This window comes from Saccopteryx leptura, chromosome 2 (genome assembly GCF_036850995.1).
Source record: "Saccopteryx leptura isolate mSacLep1 chromosome 2, mSacLep1_pri_phased_curated, whole genome shotgun sequence".
NCBI lineage: Eukaryota > Metazoa > Chordata > Mammalia > Chiroptera > Emballonuridae > Saccopteryx > Saccopteryx leptura.
Window position 1 is genome coordinate 1,678,013 of NC_089504.1, and position 17,203 is coordinate 1,695,215.

Sequence of the window (17,203 nt, forward strand, 5' to 3'; positions counted from 1 at the left end):
GAGGCCACCTCCTGCTTCCTTACACCTCCCACTCCCCCAGCTCCAGCTTTGCTGCCTCTGGCGAGTGCTGTGATTACAGTCTGGCGGGCGGCCAGCCCTGAGGGACGAAGCTCAGAGGAGAAAGGTCCTTCTGTCCAGGGCCACTTTAATTCACGTGGAAGGGAAGGGGATGTTCCCAGCGCCAGGACATCGGGAAGCTCTGGATGGCAACAGCAGCTCAGCTGCCTCCCACAGTAACGCTCTGGGGCAGGTGGCACTGGTCATCAAACACCCCCGCCATCCCCGGAGGTGACTCAGCCTGGGCTGGGCCCCCTTGTCAGCCACCAGAGAGGCCCTTTTGCTGCAAACCGAGGTCAGTGGCCACGTGGCCAGGCCTTTGAGAGAAGGCCAAGGCAGCACGGTCCACAGAACACAGCCCCACGCCGGCCTCAGAGGAGGCCACCCAGCAGCTGGTGGCCACGCGTGCTGGCTGCTGCCCTTGAGTCAGGCCAGTGACCCTACCACAGCCCAGGACGGTGGCTGCCCGGTCTCCACTGAACAGACGGGGGAACCCCGGGGCCCACCCCCTGTTGGCAGCACAGCTGGGAATGTGTAGGCAGCTTCCACAAGGCCAGGACAGCTCTGGCCTCTGCCCACACCCCCACAAGGCCAGCCAGCCAGAGCAGGGTCCCCGCAGGGCTCCTGACGTCCCTCTGCCCGAGGCAGGCCCGGTGGTGCAGTGGCTGCCAGCACAGAAAAGACTGTCCTGGCGAGAACCAGGGCCGTCCACGACAACTCACAGCGGGACTTGTGTCCTCTCAGGGTTTCTCCAGGGGTGGTGGCTGGTGGGGCTGCCAGTCCTCTGTGGGGTCAGGGGGCGTGAAAAGCCCAGTGCAGGGCCCCCTGGCTGCTGGCGTGTCTCAGAGCCCCTCTCCCAGGCGGCCTTGACCTCCTGGCCAGAACTCTGTGAATCAACAGCAGAGGGTGAGCCGGCACGGTCACCCCTGGTTCATCTCCTCTGCAGAAAGGGGGTGGACAGCGTGCTCCCACAAGTGGGCACCTGGCTGATACAGGGGGGCCGGATCTCACGGGAGCCCTGCACCCCAGTGCTAACAGCCCCCTAACAGGTGCAGACACCAGGCAAGAACCAGGGAACGGCAGGGCCCGCACCTGCATCTGCGTCAGGAATCAGGCAGCCCTGGGTGCCCCCTCTGGCAGGCTGGCCCGGAGCAGGCAGCAGGTCTGCCTGGCGGTCATCCCGCCGTGTGCCCGCTAACCTACACCAGGTGCTTCATGGAGCCCAGTTCATTGAGACCGGCAGCATTCCCAGTTTACAGAGCAAGCCCAGGCTGGGAACAGCCGCTCCACCCGCCCCACGTTCACAACCTCCCTCATGAGACGGCAGGTAGAGACGGGGCACTGGAGCACGGATGCCCTGGGGCCCAGGGTCCTCCGAGGGGTCGTCCCCTCCAAAGAGCCCTAGCCACGTGCTTCTCGCTGCCGCGGGGCCCCGCCCCCGCCCCGCCCCGCCCCCTACCGCTGGGAGTCTGGCTCCTCCCCCTCCTCCCGCTCACGCTAGGGCGGCCCTGCCCAGGAGACCGCTTGGCCCCGCCCCCCCAGCAGGCGGCTTCCCCACCCGCCCTCCATCTGCACCCCTTCTTCTCCCCGGGGGTCCTTTCCTCCTGCATGTTTTTTACAAGGGACTTGCCCATTTCCATGAAGCGGCCTGGCGACCAGCCTCTCCAGGCCACGGCCAGAGCCTCCCGCCCAGGTGAGAGAGAGCGCCCACCTGAGGCTGCCGGGTGGCGGCCTGGAGCTCCCGCTGCAGGCGGGCCATGGACCTCTGCACGGAGAGGACGTCCCGGTGGTACTGCAGGAGCAGTGTCCTCTCTCGGTGCCAGAACAGGTGACTGTTCCGCAGGTATCGGATTTCCCTCTGGACCGGGCAAAGGAAGACACGTCAGCTGTAACCCCACCCGGTACGAAGCGCACGCGGAAGAGAAACCCACTGGTGAACGAGGCTGCAGGGGCAGCCTGGCTCTGGCACTCGCTGGGGCCTCCTTTGCCCCTCCAGATGCCCCTGTCCTTCTCATCCTGTTTGGCCAGGAGACCCTGTGTACTGTGGCTCCCCTTGGGTTTGGCCAACAGGAAGCTCCAGCAGGAAGCAGGAGGGAAGGTGGAGTGCCTGTCCCTGGGGCCCCCCTAAAGTAGGGACGGGGCCAGCTAAGCTGTGCCTCGGCCCTTCCCACACAGCTCTCCGTCTCCGGGTTCTGGGTACTGTCCCCACCTCTAGAACTCAGCCCTTTGTTCAACTGTTCCCATCGTCCTCTGTTCCCTGCTGTGTCTATGACAGCACACCCCTCAGCAAAGCCACCTTGCCCATGTTCAGGTCTCTGCACACCTGCCCTGGGAGGTGGCAGTCCCAGGCCCCAGAGGTCAGGAACCCTGACCCTAGCCTCTACTTCCCTGTCTCCCTGACTCCAGGTTTGGAGGGGGCAGTCCCTGCCACTGGTCAGTTCCAGGCCCTCTAGCCAGGGCCCACTCTCAGGGGCGGGGGGACCATGGCAAGTTCTCAGGCAAGGCCTGTTCCGTGGGCCACCCTCACTGCCCTGTGATAACTGGGCTCCCTCCCAAACCCTCTTTATGGTTCACTGGTCAAGCCATGGCCTGCAGATAATGTCACTTGCATTTTTCTGTCTGGGCCTCCTCCTGTCACCCCCCCCACCCACCCACCAGGAATGCCCCATACCTGCCACCCCTCCTCCCCAGTCCAGACTGGGCTCCGGAATTCAGAAATCCCCGAGCTGAGGTCACATGACCACCTCGGTATTCACCCCCTGCCCAGTGCCCCCGCCCAGCTGGCTTACCTGCTCCTGCTCAAGGTTGCTGAGAGCCTGCTGCTGCATCTCTGGCAAGGCCATCAGTGCCACACTGTCCCCCTTGCTGCCCAGATACCTGGGGGGTTATGGGGGTAGCAAGATGGACAACCTCAAGTCTGGCAAGTGGATGTGAAAAACCGGGCACGACCAGTCCTGACCAGCCAGGTGAACCTGGGGTTCCCCCTCCAGCTGCTGGGCACCAGGAAGAGGCGGCCATGAGCTGGGGGAGCCCTTGCGGGGGGCCTGGTGCCCCCAGCTAAGGCTGCCACTCTTTTCACCCCCTTCACGACCCCTTTTGGGCCTGAGAGAGGAAGGGAGGGTGGTACCTCCCACGCTGGAGCCCGAGCCTAGTCACAGGGTCCTTTGAGGAAGGGGGAGTGGGTGTGGACTAGAACACCCACAGCCTGGCACACTCATAAACTGCCTGTGTGGACCTGAGTTGGATGAACTTTTCTGGAGGCCAGCGTGGCCTTGTTGAGAAGCTGCCAAGCTGTGTCTCAGGGACATAGCACTTCCTCCTCCACGAGTTTACTTCACGGAAATTAAGTCTTAGATAGATGAGTATTTTAGTCGGAAGGTCCAGCCGTGGGACCTGATTAAAGCATCGGTGGGTCCCTCTGCGCTGGGCACCCTGTTCATTGTGGCCGTTATGCAGGGACACGGACGGGTGCTCCTGCCTTTTACGTGAACACTCGGGTTATAGTCTGCAGTGGATTGCGAATGCTGTTTAAATAGCCTCACTTGGATCTCCCCTCCCCGCCCCCTGCGCCCCTCCTCCCAGGGACCTGACAAGGCAGACTGGGAAATAGGCGGAGATGATCTTGGAGGGGTGTGACTACGGGTGGTTTTAAGTATTTATGTATTTACTTTTTGTTATTTTAGTGCCTCATCTGACTTTTGCACACACCTGCCTTTACTGGGATCATAAATTATTAGCTTGTTCCACTATGGCTGTCAGGGCCTGGGTGAAGCCAGGGTTCTGGGGGCGGAGCCAGAGTACTGGGGGCGGGGCCAGGTGTGGGGGCGGAGCCATGAACTTGGGGGCGGGGCTGGCGCTGCCGCCTTGCGCTCACCCTCTCTGATGCTCCAGCCAGGCCAGCTCCGAGCGTATCTTCTCCTCCAGCGCTTTCTCGCGCAGGCGCAGCAGTGCGGACTGGTGCTGCACATGCAGTGCTTCCTCCCGCAAGCTGTGCTCCAGCATCTGGAACGTGAAGCGGCCGAAAGCTCCGGGCTAGACGCTCATGAGCCACGTGGGCTGCACTGAGGCGGCGTCACCAACCGGACTGCGTCACCACTGTCTAGCTTCCAGGCTGCTCTCTCTGGATGGGAGTGGGCGGGCTCCCGGCCGCCCAGCCCAGGGGAGGAGGCCAGTGGCTCCAGGAAGCCCTCCTGGACTGCCCACCCCACTCATCCCCCAAGTCGTGCCACTTCCCGGACTGTGAACCTCTGAGGACAGGGCGAGGTCCTCGTCATCTTGGCCTCATGCCTAGCCCCCATCCATCCAGTCCAGGCCTCTGTGCCCTCCTAGATGGTTTGGGACAGGCCAGGCCACCTGCCCTGCGTTGTGCTACCTGGGCACCGGAGCCAGCCCAGCCCAGAGCAGCCCGCTGAGATGCCTGCTCTCACCTACCCTCCAGGTGGGAGGAAGGGGCTTGGGCTGATGTGAATTGGAAGGGTGGGTGATGCCCATGACAGGGAGAGGGCCTTCCCCAGACGAGGACCCACCATGGAGACACCCTGGGTACAGATTCTAGGAGAGGCAGCTGAGGGAGGATTTGGGTCTACTGCTGGCTGCCAGCACCTCCCCTACGCCCCACTCCCATGCTCCTCCACCCCCCAGGGGACGTCTCCCTGTACCTGGTGGATGAGGTTGTTCCAAGGATAGAGGCTTGCCAGGGGCGACTGGGAGGGGGCGTGGTCCAGCCTCCCTTCCTGCTCGGGCTCTGAGGACAGAAAGCAGGCCATGGTTGATTCAGGTAGAGGTTCCAGGGGCTTTTTCTGTAGGAGGGCCTTTGAGGTAGGATGTCTGGGGCAATGTAACATCACCCCATGCACATAGCTTCACACCAGATCACGAGGCCAAGCCCAAAGGAATCAACTATCTCCTTCACCCTGATAGGAAGTCTTCTGGTGTGTGAACCACCTGGCTACTGTGTAAAGGACCAGACCCAAGTCAGAGGGGATTTGGGGGTGACTCAGTTCAGTTGCTTCACTCCTGCAGCAGGGGAGACTGAGGCCGAGAGAGAGAGAGAGAGAGAGAGAGCGAGAATGACCCACTCGAGGTCCAGCATCAAGCAGGTACGGTGACAGCAGAGCCCAGACTCCCGGCTTAGACAGCTATCTGGCCCCCGACCACGGCGGGGTGCCCTTCGGTGCTGGGTGTGATGGAAAACGGACCCTATACTTCTAAAAAGGTCTTATGAGGACCTATGCTTCTGTCAAGAGAGAGTAAAGGGGATTGGATTGTGGATTTAGTGTCCCACTGAGAAACAACTTCGAAAAACAACTAAACAAAAATGTACATAGGTGTTTGCAGATACACAGACGTGTGTTCACACACTCATATATATGGAAGAATGGTTTTCCAGACATACCAGGCAACACTGATGCCCGAGAAAAAACAACAACAAAAGACACAATTAGCAGAGACCTCTGATCGTCACAGCTGACTGCCTTGAGAGTGGGGAAACTGAGGCAGAGTCTGGCAGCCCCCCCCCAGCCCCCCCAGGTAGAGGAGTGGGGCTGAGAGTCTGGAGAGATCAAGGCAGTTAGAACTTGTGGGATGGAGAATCGGAGAGGAGAGAGCCACACGGATCTGAGAGACACCCCAGAGATCTGTGGTGGGTCCCCCCGGAGCCTTCAGTGGAGAACGGGCGGGTGGGTGCACAGGGGGAGACCCTGGTGCTGGGGAGCAAAGCATCCAGGGGACCTGAAGCCTGGGGATTATGTCTGCCTCCGCCAGCCCGGCCGCAAAGCCTCAAGACTCCTGGGTCTTTAGGGCAGAGTATGTGGAAGCTAAAAGAAACTGTCACCAGCAGAACAAGCACCACCAGACGTGTTCGAGGAGGTCCTTCAAGGCAGAATGACGCCAAGGAGGAAATCCAGCTCCGCATGGAGGAACAAATGGCAGTAGATAATGGAACACTTCTGCACACAGTCAGGTGTGTATACATATGTGCATGTGTGTGTGTGTTTGTATGTATAAATTTTAAAAGGTCATTGAGTGTAACAAATAATAATTGTGTCATGAAACTTATAAACTATTTAAAGTAAAGGGCATGAAATCAATTGCGTAAAGTCCCCCCAAAAGGAGAAGCAGACGTTATTGGAAGAGCCTTCTGCTCTAGGTGAAGTGATAGAATATCACTATGAGGGAATGTACGTATTAGACATATTACTAGAAATCCCACAGCAGCCACTGAGATGACAGGTACAGCTGCAACGCCAACAACACAGATTCAATGGAATCGTGAAAGAATACTCATTTAATCCCAAAGAAGCCAGAGAAAGAGAAGACGGAGACAAAGGTCTGCTAACACAAAAAGAAAACACAGCGACAGAACACATTAAACGTGAACGTGCGAGCCACCAGCTGAAAGGCAGAGATTGTCAACAGGACAAGGTCCGACAACACACGGCCTGCAAGGACCACAGCGGCACGAGTGGGTTAGGAGGGTGGGAGGAACGGGCCGCGCTGATGCTTAGTTAAAAGAAGGTCAGGGGAGCTAGGTTCCTGCCAGGCAACGGAGACTTCAGAACCAAGCATGTCGCCCGGATACAGGGTTATCCCGTAACGACATAATGACAAAGGCGGTCTGGTCACCGGGAGCATGTGATACCCCCTCAACGTTCCTGGCCTCATTCTAGAGCTTCAAGTACATGAAGCAAAAGCTAACAGCACTGCAGGGATCAATGGACACAGCCACAGTGACGGGGGCCATTCCAGCACCCCCTCCCTCAATAACTGATGGGGAAAACCCACAAGGACAAAGTAGATTTGAACGGCCCACCCAACAGCAGCAGAAGACACCCTCCTTTCAGGAGTCCCGGGGACCTCCACCAAGACAGACCGGATTCTGGGGGGGACCCAAGTCTCGTCCCGCGTAGGGTCGCCCCCAAAGGCCTCTTGACCCCGGTGGAACTGAAGTAGAAACCGCCAGCAGGAGCAACAAACGGCGTGGTGGTTGGGCCGGGTGCTCGCCAGGTCTGCCCCACCGGCTCAGATGGGGGCTCGGAGCTGTTGGCGCTCCGCCCCGAGCCCCTGCAGCCTGCACTACGGGGCGCTCACCGGCCAGCACACAATCCAGTGTGGGGGTTGGGCCGGTGCTCGCCAGGTCTGCCCCACCGGCTCAGACGGGGGCTCAGAGCTGCTGGCGCTCCGCCCCGAGCCCCTGCAGCCTGCACTACGGGGCGCTCACCGGCCCGCACACAATCCGGCGTGGGGGTTGGGCTGGAGAGTTACCGGCCAGCACTTGAGAGGGGTCAGGGACAGAGGAGGGACAGAGGAGGACATATTGGTGGGTTTGGAAGATGTGAGTCCCCCTGTTCCCAAGAGGGCTGTGACCAGCACTTTGGGGGAAGGTGGTGGGGGTCAACTGAGAGGTCTGCCGGGAGCGGGTGGGAGGAGCTGAGATGCTCTCAGTCCCAGAGCAGAGTGGACACAGCTGGACAACACCATGCTCTTCTGCCTCACTTGGCAACGGCTTCGCCTTTGGGCTGGTCTCACCCAGCGGCTACCGAGAACTTTTTTTTTTTTTTTTTTTTTACAGAGAGAGAGTCAGAGAGAGAGGAATAGATAGAGACAAGACAGACAGGAACGGAGAGATGAGAAGCATCAATCATTAGTTTTTTTGTTGCGCATTGTGACACCTTAGTTGTTCATTGCTTTCTCATATGTGCCTTGACCGCGGGCCTTCAGCAGACCGAGCAACCCCTTGCTTGAGCCAACGACCTTGGGTCCAAGCTGGTGAGCTTTTGCTCAAACCAGATGAGCCCGCGATTAAGCTGGCGACCACGGGGTCTCGAACCTGGGTCCTCGGCATCCCAGTCTGACGCTCTATCCACTGCGCCACCGCCTGGTCAGGCTACCGAGAACTTTCTCTAACCCAGGCTTCACTGTTTGGAATCCCGGTTCCACCCTTACTGTGTGGCCTCAGGCAAGTCACTCTGTCTCCCCGGGCCTCTCTACTGTGTGCCTGCCTCAGTTTCCCCCTCGGGGTCCATGCAGGAAACTCGCTCTGCCTGCTGCCAGGCTCGGGGACAAGCACCTGGAGAGTGTCTGGTTTTGAGGACACACGCTCACCTGCAGAGGCTGGCCGGCTGGCCTGACTCTCCTGTCCTCCTTCGGGGCCCCGGGAGGAGGCAGCAGCACCTCTGCCCAGGTGTGGGTGTGCCCTGCCAGGGGGAAAAGCTGCTGAGACTCAGCCCCAGCAGCACCAGCGCCCCGGCCCGTCCGAGACCCAACAGCTCAGCTTCTCTGTTGGGCGGGCACCGCCCTCCCCAGCCTAGGGCGTACCTTGGTCTGGCTGGCACAGCTCTCCGAGAGGTCTTTGGATCTGGGTGCCCATGCCCCTGCAGCCCCTGCCGCCCTGAAGGCGTGCCCGGCCCGGCCTGGGCTGCCCGTGTCTCCCTCGGCCTCTGTGAGGAGAGGAGTGTGTGCGTTTGGAGGGTGAACAGGCAGCCTCACAGCCCGTGGGTCAGGCTGGTGCCAGGAAGGAACCAGAACCCGGACGAGCATCCAACCTCGGCAGAGTCCACGTGGGGTGGCCCCTTCCTTGCTCCCCAGAGAGGGCTGGGTCAGGGAGGGGTGGCAGGTGCCCAGCAGACAGAGAGCACGGCCGGGGCTGGAGCCTCCCATGTGTGGGGGGGGAGGTTGGGCAGCCTTGGCCGCCTGCGTGAAGGCACCTGCCTGTCACCCACGCGGTTACCCAGCAGGTGCGAGGCCAGACGCAGGAAGAGGGGGAGAGAGGAGGGGAAGCCGCGCCAGGCGTGTCTCCCTGTGCGGGCTGAGGGCCCCTGTGTGCGGGCACACACAGACACGTGCACACAGGCATGTACGCGCCCTCGGGTCTGGCTCCTCGCCTGGGAACGCCTCTCTGAAGTGTGCTGTGTATGAGAACAGCCCACCAACAGTCAGTCCCCAGACCAAAGACACAGACAAGAGTCCCTTCTGAGAGCGTTCTTCTCACCCAGCCCGACGACAGACGTCAGCCCCCGGGGCCTCGCCCTGCCCGCCCCTCCCCCACTGCATACTCTCTGTGCCACCACCGACCAGCCAGCCCTGCCTGTCCCATAGGGCTGACCGGCGTGGGCGCAGGGGCTGGGCAGTGCAGGCTCCGAGGTGCGGGTCCCCCTCCTGCCCCGCAGACCTGTCTGGGGTGTGAGCGTTCTGCCCACGTCAGCCGGTGAGTCCCGGCGGAGAGCCCGTGGCTCAGGTGCCCACCGGCCCCACGACACGGGCAGTGGGAGGCTCAGACGGTCACCCTCAGCAGGAGCTCTCGGGACGCTAGCAGGGAAAGGGTCCCATTTCTGCTTTAAATCGCGCTCCTGTCCGGGGCACAGGTGGGGCCACGTTTCAGGAAGCAGCCTGTCTGCCACCTCCCCAGCCTGACCTTTGGTGGGGCAGGCGGCCTCCGCTCTGTAAGAGAGCTGCATCAACCGGATGGGGGGGGGGGGCACAGGCTCAGAGGGGCAGGCAGGGGGAGGGGCGCAGGCAGGGGGAGGGGCGCGGCCAGGCTGACCTCCGGCCGGCGTGTGAAGAGCAGCTCATCCAGGGCCTTCTGGGTCTCGCAGACCTCCAGCTCCGCCCGCTGCCGCAGAAGGGCCAGCGCCTGCCCCTGCTCCCGCTGGTCCAGCTGCAGGGGGGCCCCCAGCCTCAGGAGTCTCCACTCCCAGCCTGCCACCCACCCCCAGCCCTCCCCAGCAAGAGGGCCGGTTGTGCCACTCCTGAGAACAGGAGGGTTCCCCCAACAAAGGACGCCACTCCGGGCAGGGCCCCTCCCTCCAGCCCCCGCGTGTCCGGCGTGTCCTGGGCCAGCTGATCGCTGTGCTTTCCTCCCTCCCTCCCGCCCGCCCGCGGCCCCCCCTTGCAGAGCTGCAGCTGTAAATTCTACAGGTCCCTTGCTTTGGGGCCTCTTCTGCTCAGCTCCAGGGAGACAAAGGCTGCTCCCCGCTCCCCCCAAACAGAGGAGACCTACAGGGGACACGGCTGTCGTCCCCCTGATACGCCCGGGGGGGGGGGCGGGACACACACCTCCAGGGACCGGAGAAAGCTCAGGGACTCCTGCTGGATGTCTGCCAGGTGTTGAGCGCGCGCCTGGTGAGGCCCCCGCGGACCTGCAGAGGCCACAGAGGAGGAAGCAGCTGAGGGGCCGGGTGTCCTGGGCGTCCCCAGTTCCGTCTCAGTGCTCCGACCTGCGGAGGAGCCGGGCTGACTCCCGGGGCTGGGCCCCACCAGAGCCCTTCTCCACGTGCCCGGTGAGGCCCCCGCGGACCTGCAGAGGCCACAGAGGAGGAAGCAGCTGAGGGACCGGGTGTCCTGGGCGTCCCCAGCTCCGTCTCAGTGCTCCGACCTGCGGAGGAGCCAGGCTGACCCCACCAGAGCCCTTCTCCACGTGCCCAGGGAGGGCCAGGGCCGCGGCCCGTGAGGAAGAGACGGGCGCTGACGCATCCTGCGTTGCCTCGACGTCCCAGGGGCACCCTGGGCCTGACCCCAGACACGCTCTCTCCTCTCCCACCCGTAGGGACCCGGGTCTGCAGAGATGACAAGCACCCTGCCACCAGACAGCCCCCTGACTTGTCACGCATCAGCCGGGTGACCTGGTCCGCGTCACGAGCCCATCAGAGCCTCCGTGGGGGACACGGGGGTTCCCTCCTGCCCGGTGGTCAGGTGACCGAACGCCCGCTCAGCCTCCCTGGCTGTCCTGTTCCCGGGATGGTCACCGCTGGGGGCGCGCAGTAACACAGAGGCCCCGGTTCCGAGGAGGTTTCCGGGCTGCGGGCTTCTTCCAGAGTGTGGGCACGAGCACCTCAGCCTCCCCCCTGGGTGAGGACGTCCCCAAGGGCAGTGGTGGAGCTGCTCCTTCCCTTTGGTGACCTCCGAGGGCCCAGCTTGGGCCCTGCACGCCTCTGGTGCTCCCCAGCCCTGTGGACGCTGCCTCTAGGGGTGAGTCTATGGTCAGAGGAGTGGCCAGCAGGCTTCTTCCTCGCCCTGGTCTCCGTCTTCTTGGTTTGGGTCCTGGTTCCAGCCGGCAGCCGAGGGCACGGAGGACGGTCGGCTCCCTCCCGGGGCTCCCGGATGAGCCCCGCGGTCATCGCTGGCCAGGGAGCAGAAAGGGTAACATCCTCTGGACGGCGCCCTCCTTCCCAGGCCAGAGCGGCCACTGGAAGCTGACCCAGCTCCTGGGGGTTTCCGCCGCGCTGGAGAAACTCGGAGGCACCACGCCCGGATGGGAAGCCGGGGCCCCTGGCCACCTGACACGCACGGGCCACTCGGGGCGATGCTTGGGGCGCCCCCTCCTCCTCCCGGCGACCTGGCCTCCACGGGAATGGAGACGCTTTTAGGAATTGGTTTAAAGTGTCTGAGTTGAAGGGAAAACTCCTTTGCTTTTGCTTTGTGTCCTTGAGAGAGGCTGAAGCCAAAGAAGGTGCCTAATCCCTTCTCAGCAAGCCTGCTGGCCCAAGCTCCTGCCGACCCCCCTCTGGGCGCCCAGAGCTGCGAAGGCCCCAAGGCCCCCGGCCCTGTGGCCCGAGGAGAGGGAGCTCCTGGTCATCTCTGGCTATGCCAGCCTCCCTGACAGGTCACCAGAGAGACCGAACTGTGTGCTCCCGGGCTCTGAGCTGTGTGTGACCCAGGAGAAAGCGAGGACCCTCTACAACTGTTTGGCTGGAGGTGATCATGCCTCTCTCAGCACCGGGTTCCTCCTCCGTAAACGTGGGCAGGAGGATGGGGCCGATCCCCGAGGCACGGCGAGACCAGGGAGATGCCGCGTGTCGCACGCAGTGCCCGGCCCAGGCACGCCCAGGGAAAACGAGCTCGTTCACACTGTCAGCAAGGATTCCCCAGGCACCCCAAACGTGGCAGGAATGGTTCCGGGGGCCGGGGCAGTCACGAGAACCAGACTCTCAGAGACAGATGCACAAACAGGAGTTGGACGCCCACTGAGCGGGTGACGACGGTGTGAGTGGCAGCACCTGACCCAGCCCGAGTGCTATCCGGGTGGCCTCCTGGAGGAGGCATCGTCTGACACGAGCCAGCCCAGCGTGGGTACTCTGGGTTGTGTGCACTGTTTGGTTTCCGGCTAGCTGAGACCCTGAGTTCAGCCACTCCAGGCGGGAGTGGCTCAGATTTCAAGGGATTCTTCGGGGCTGCCCGTGGCCCCAGGATAAAGAGACCCTGGTAGAGAATTTCAGTTCTCACATATCCCGAGGGTGTGAGGGCAGCAGGGGGCTTGGCCCCGTTCACACAGGAGGGACCGAGAACGTGGGTGAGCCCATTGCCCAACCCGCTCCCGCCTCACCTCCCGGAGAGGCGGCCTGGGGCAGCAGGGAGAGGGGCGGGTGTTTCTAGAAGGCTTGGCACCGGGCCTGATCAGGTTCAGCCCGGGGAAGCCGCCGGGCCCCAGCACGCAGCCCGCAGCCCGCAGCACCGCCCACACCAGACCTCAGAGGCCGAAGGAGAGCCGCTCTCAGGTGGGTGGGGCGGCTCTGCCCTGTCCCCTTTCTCTGAAAGGCACAGCAGGTGTGGGTGGGCGCCCTGAGGCCCCACGATGGGCTGGGGCGGTGGGGCAGCCTCCAAGCGGGTCTCCTCCTTCCCCGGGGGGTCAGTGCCCAGCCGGTGCCAGACCAAGAGGCACCTGCAGAAGAGGGGGCACCTCTACAGAAAGGGGCTGCCTTGCAGGTTCTCACCCGTCCTTCCCCTGGTTCCCAGGTCACCCACCGAGCGTTCCCCGAGGGCAGCAGTCTCTGCGAAAGCGCGCACCTTCCAGACGTGGCTTGGTGTCCGCGCTTCCGGTACTGCGTCCTTTCAAACAGTGAGTGGCTGAGGATTTCCCCCTTGGGGTGTGGGGAGGGGCCCTTCTCTGCCCCTGGCTCAGATCTCCCACCCCTCGCCAGGCAGGCCCACACCCCAGACACCATACCGCCCCCGCCCCCACCACGCAGCGGCAGATGGAAGTACAGGGAAGGCGGGCAGCTGGTTGCACCTGGGCTGTGTGTGCCCCTCACAGCCAGCGCGTCACAGCAGAGGCCTGGCGAGAGCACAGAGAAGCAGCTGGGTCCCCAAAGCCTCCAAAACGCTTTAATACTGAAACGTATTATGATGCTCTTCACGTAGAAAAGGGTCGGTCTGCACCGGCAGGACCTTGCCGGAGCCCCAGGTAGTGGAGGGAGTCCCAGTCGGACCTCCCCGGCCACCTGACCGACCAGCCAGCCCAGGGCCTGTCCGGCAGCCCGCCCTTACCGCAGCTGTGTGTGCTCCAGGGCGTGACCAGACCCGCCTCTCCGGCCAGCGGTGTCTCCTCTAGCCACAGGGAACTGCAGGTGGAGTCTGGCCGGGCGGCCACCTCGAATGAGCTGGGGACACGCAAAGATACGTGTGAGCAGGGTGGGGCAGGCAGGAGGCAGCTAGTGGGGGGGTGGGGAGGGGAGCCTGGGCCCCCGTGGCCAGGAGGACAGCTGACCAGCTGGGGCCTGCGGATGCCCACACTTGTAGTGCCCCCAGCTTGGTGGGGCCCCGTCTGAGAAGCAGGGACTCGGGGTTCTGGGGCTCTGCACTCAGACCCGTGGGAGGGCAGGCAGCTGAGGCTTGGCTTCTGCGGTCACCGTGGACACTGGGGCCAGGACCACAGTGCCCTTTGCCACAGGCCACACCTGCCCTGGGTGCCCAGCTTCTGTCCCAGTGGGCACAGCCTGTCCTTCCTGGAAGAGAGCAACCTGGGGCCCATTGGAGAGACTCAAGACACCAGCCACACACACCTGTGGCCATGGAGACCGGGGCGGGGGACCTGGCCCTCCTCCAGCAGCCGGCAGGGGCCCACAGGTGCTTGTCGAGCACCTGCCACGTGCCAGCTGCTGTGCCCAGCCCCCACGCCACCGCTCAAGGATTTGCAGGGAGGAGGACAGGGGACAGGGCGTTCCAGAAAGAGCAAACAGCCCTGCGGCTGAGAGGAGAGATTGGGGGGACAGATTCCCGGGTGACCTGGACGCTGGGGTGGCAGGGGCCACTCTGGGAGCACAGGGCCATGAGGGGGGAGGAGGGACAGGGTCACGGCAGGGTCTTCCCCAGGCTCAACCTCACTCCCTCCTCCTGACCCTGAACTTAGGGTGTCAGCTTCACCCGATGACGGCGAGTCAGCTCTGCAAAGCCTTCCTTAAAGGGAGCGACAGCCATCGACGGACGAGCCAGTGCCCCTCAGCTACCCAGAGCGGGGGCAGCAGACACGTCCCGTGAAGGACGGAACGGTGAACACACCCTGCGGGCCAGGAGGTCTCCATCTCTGTGCAAAGGACTCAGCCCCGCCCTTGCGGCAGGAGAGCGGCCCGCTCACTGTGCAAAGGTGAGTGTGGCTATGTGCCGATAAAGTGTTATTTCCAGAGACAGGCGGTGGGCCGCGGGGGCTGTGGCTTGCTGAGCCCTGGGCTAGACTTTTTCTTTTCCTTTCCTTTCCCTTCCCTTCCCTTCCTTTCTTCTTTCCTTTCCTTTCCTTTCCCTTCCTTTCTTCTTTCCTTTCCTTTCCTCTTTCTTTCTTTCTTTCCTTCTTTCTTTTTTATTCAGTGAGATGACGGGAGGCAGAGACACAGACTCCTGCGTGTGCCCCAACTGTGATCCACTTGGCAAACCCAGTGGGGGGGGGGGCGATGCCCATCTGGGTCTCTTGCTCCGTTGCTCAGCAACTGAGCTCTCCTTAGCACCTGAGGTGGAGGTCTTGGAACCATCCTCAGCCCCTGGGGCCAACTTGTTTGAACCTATCAAGCCATGGCTGCAGGAGGGGAAGAGGAGGAGAGAGGGAGGGAGGGAGGGAGAGAGAGAGAGAGAGAGAGAGAGAGAGAGAGAGAGAGAAGGGGAAGTGGAGGGGGAGGGGTGGAGAAGCAGATGGTCTCTTCTCCTGTGTGTCCTGACCAGGAATCGAACCCGGGACATCTACACACCAGGCCGACACTCTACCACTGAGCCAACCGGCCAGGGCCATCTAGACTTTCTTGGGCAGTGGTTCTCAGGGGACAGGGCGTCCCCTTCAGTGTGCACCAGAGCCACCCGGAGGACTTGTAGAGGCACTGACCACTGCCCATCTGCAGCGTATCAGATTCCTGAGGGCCAGTGGGCCAGAGACTACATTTTCAATGCGTTCCCAGGGACCAGTTGGAGAACGGGGGACTAGGGGGAAGGGTGGAGTGGAAAAGCTGTGGGCTCTCGAGTCCAAGCCCTATACGGAATCTTGGCTTGGCTTCCCACGAGCTGTGTGACTTGGGCAAAGGCCCTTCTCTCTGAGCCTCAGCTTTCCCATCTGTAAAATGGGGGTGAGGACACCTCCCCCAGAGGTGCTAAAAAGCTGTGCGTAAGGTGCAAGGGCTGGGCACCCCCACTCCTCCCGGCCATGCCAGGTAGCGGGGCATCCCAGAGCCCAAGCCGGAGTCTTTACCACATGGCGCTGGTGACAGGCTGGCCCCACCCTACACTAAGCACCATGGTCCCAGCAGGGAAAGGACGGGGCGAAAGAGGTCATCGTCCCGCTCTGACTCAGCCGCTGGTCTCAGAGGGCAACTGTGACTTCCGTCCTGGATCTGGGCAGCGGGAGAGGTGACCACAGACATGGCCACGAAGCTGCAGCCCTATACAGCAGTGAGTGGCGATCGCTGTTTTAGAAGGGTCAGCCCGGGCACCTTTCCTGAAATCCCCAGGAGCCAGCAAACCCCCGAGCACTGATTCCCAGGCTCCAAGGCGCTGGGTCATCGGGGCAACCTTGCGGATGACCTCCACCTCTCCCTGTGGGGTCTGGCCAGGGCTTCGAAGGAGGTGGGGGGGGCACAGTGCCAGGGTGGGAGGCTGCAGGTGGCAATGCCCAGGGCTGGGGCCCTGGTGGCCACCGGCCTTCTGCCCGGAGCTCTGAGACCTTCAGGACTGAGCCCATAGGGCCTCAAGCAGCGGGACACGCAGATGGAAGGTGTCCACCTTGGAGCCCTTGGGGCTCCTACATTCGCCTCTCAGTATCCCACCCCGTCCGCCTTTTCTGGAGGTCCAGAGGGGAAGCAGGTGTGTGCAGGCAAAGGCGGGAAGCCCAGCCCGATGCTGCCCCCTACTGGCAGCAGCGATCCAACTCCCCAGGGGAGGGGCGGGGAGGAGTTGAGTCACTGTTGCCCGGGACTTGCCCTTCCATTAGGGATGGATACATTTGAGAGTCTCCTAGGGGAGATGCTGAGCTGGCAGGGGCGTGCCACTTTGCTCAAGGCCGGCAGCTTGAAGCTCAGACCCGGGATGTGCACGGGCAGCATCCTCACTCCCCGCCCCCCGTCCACCAGGGCAGCCCCACGGGAAAGGGACCTCAAGCTCCTCCTCTGTGTCCCTAACGCCACGCTGCCCCCACCACAACCTCCACCCTCCCTTTTATCTCTCTGATAATAAACCTGACACCCTCCAGGGCCCCCTGCTGCCAGCTGCCAAGCCAGGGCCAACGGGGCAAGTGGGTGGGTGGTGAGGGGACCCCCACGTTCTGTCCCGGGCACTCCAAGGAGGCTCTGGCTGATGTCGACAGCGGCTAAGGCCAGAGCCCTGGGGACTCCCTGCCAGCCTGTCCTGACCTCAGGAGCCCTCCCTACCCTTGGCTCTGACCTGTCACGCCTGGGGTCCTGGAGGACACGTGGCCACACACAAGGGGAAGGGGTGGCACACAGGCTCCTGGCCGTGGCCAGCGAGGGCTCTGACCTAGGGGTGCAAGAGGCAGCCCCACAGCCACGGCGTGGCCGGGACCTGCCGGGTGCTCCTGGGCTTACCTCCCTGCCATGGGGCGGAGGCCCAGGAAGGAAGCTGTGGTTCGCGGCAGGCTCTTGTCCATCTCCAAATGTTCATCCTCCACGAAACCTTTGGAGAGACGGACACCAGGACGTCACTTCCTGGCACGAGCGAGGCGCTGTTGGTCAGCGGGGAGAGCGAGGGAGGGCGCCCCCACCCCCCACACACACAGCAGGAGGGGCCCTGCAGACCCACTGTCCACCGGTGCCCCGTCCTCTTTCTGGCCCCTCTTTGAGAGGCAGAGCAGGGAGGGGACGAGTACACAGACAGTGACAACCGCTGCAACTGACAGGGAATTGAAATCCCCAGTGCGGGGACTGTCACCTACGCCACCTTCTGG

At 62.7% G+C, this 17,203-nt stretch overlaps 1 protein-coding gene across 1 annotated transcript in view; it reads right to left on the bottom strand.

Annotated features, from left to right (window-relative positions):
- The window catches only part of CCDC187 (coiled-coil domain containing 187), a 53,002-nt gene that overhangs the window by 6,696 nt on the left and 29,103 nt on the right, over window positions 1-17,203 (bottom strand). The window contains exons 15-25 of the mRNA XM_066362652.1: window positions 16,845-16,932; window positions 13,318-13,430; window positions 10,111-10,193; window positions 9,599-9,712; window positions 8,374-8,495; window positions 8,161-8,252; window positions 4,716-4,801; window positions 3,932-4,059; window positions 2,847-2,934; window positions 1,769-1,915; window positions 780-943 (exon numbers count right to left, since the gene is read on the bottom strand). Of these exons, the coding sequence (XP_066218749.1) occupies window positions 780-943; window positions 1,769-1,915; window positions 2,847-2,934; window positions 3,932-4,059; window positions 4,716-4,801; window positions 8,161-8,252; window positions 8,374-8,495; window positions 9,599-9,712; window positions 10,111-10,193; window positions 13,318-13,430; window positions 16,845-16,932 (1,225 nt within the window). The remainder of the gene's footprint in view (window positions 1-779; window positions 944-1,768; window positions 1,916-2,846; window positions 2,935-3,931; window positions 4,060-4,715; window positions 4,802-8,160; window positions 8,253-8,373; window positions 8,496-9,598; window positions 9,713-10,110; window positions 10,194-13,317; window positions 13,431-16,844; window positions 16,933-17,203) is intronic.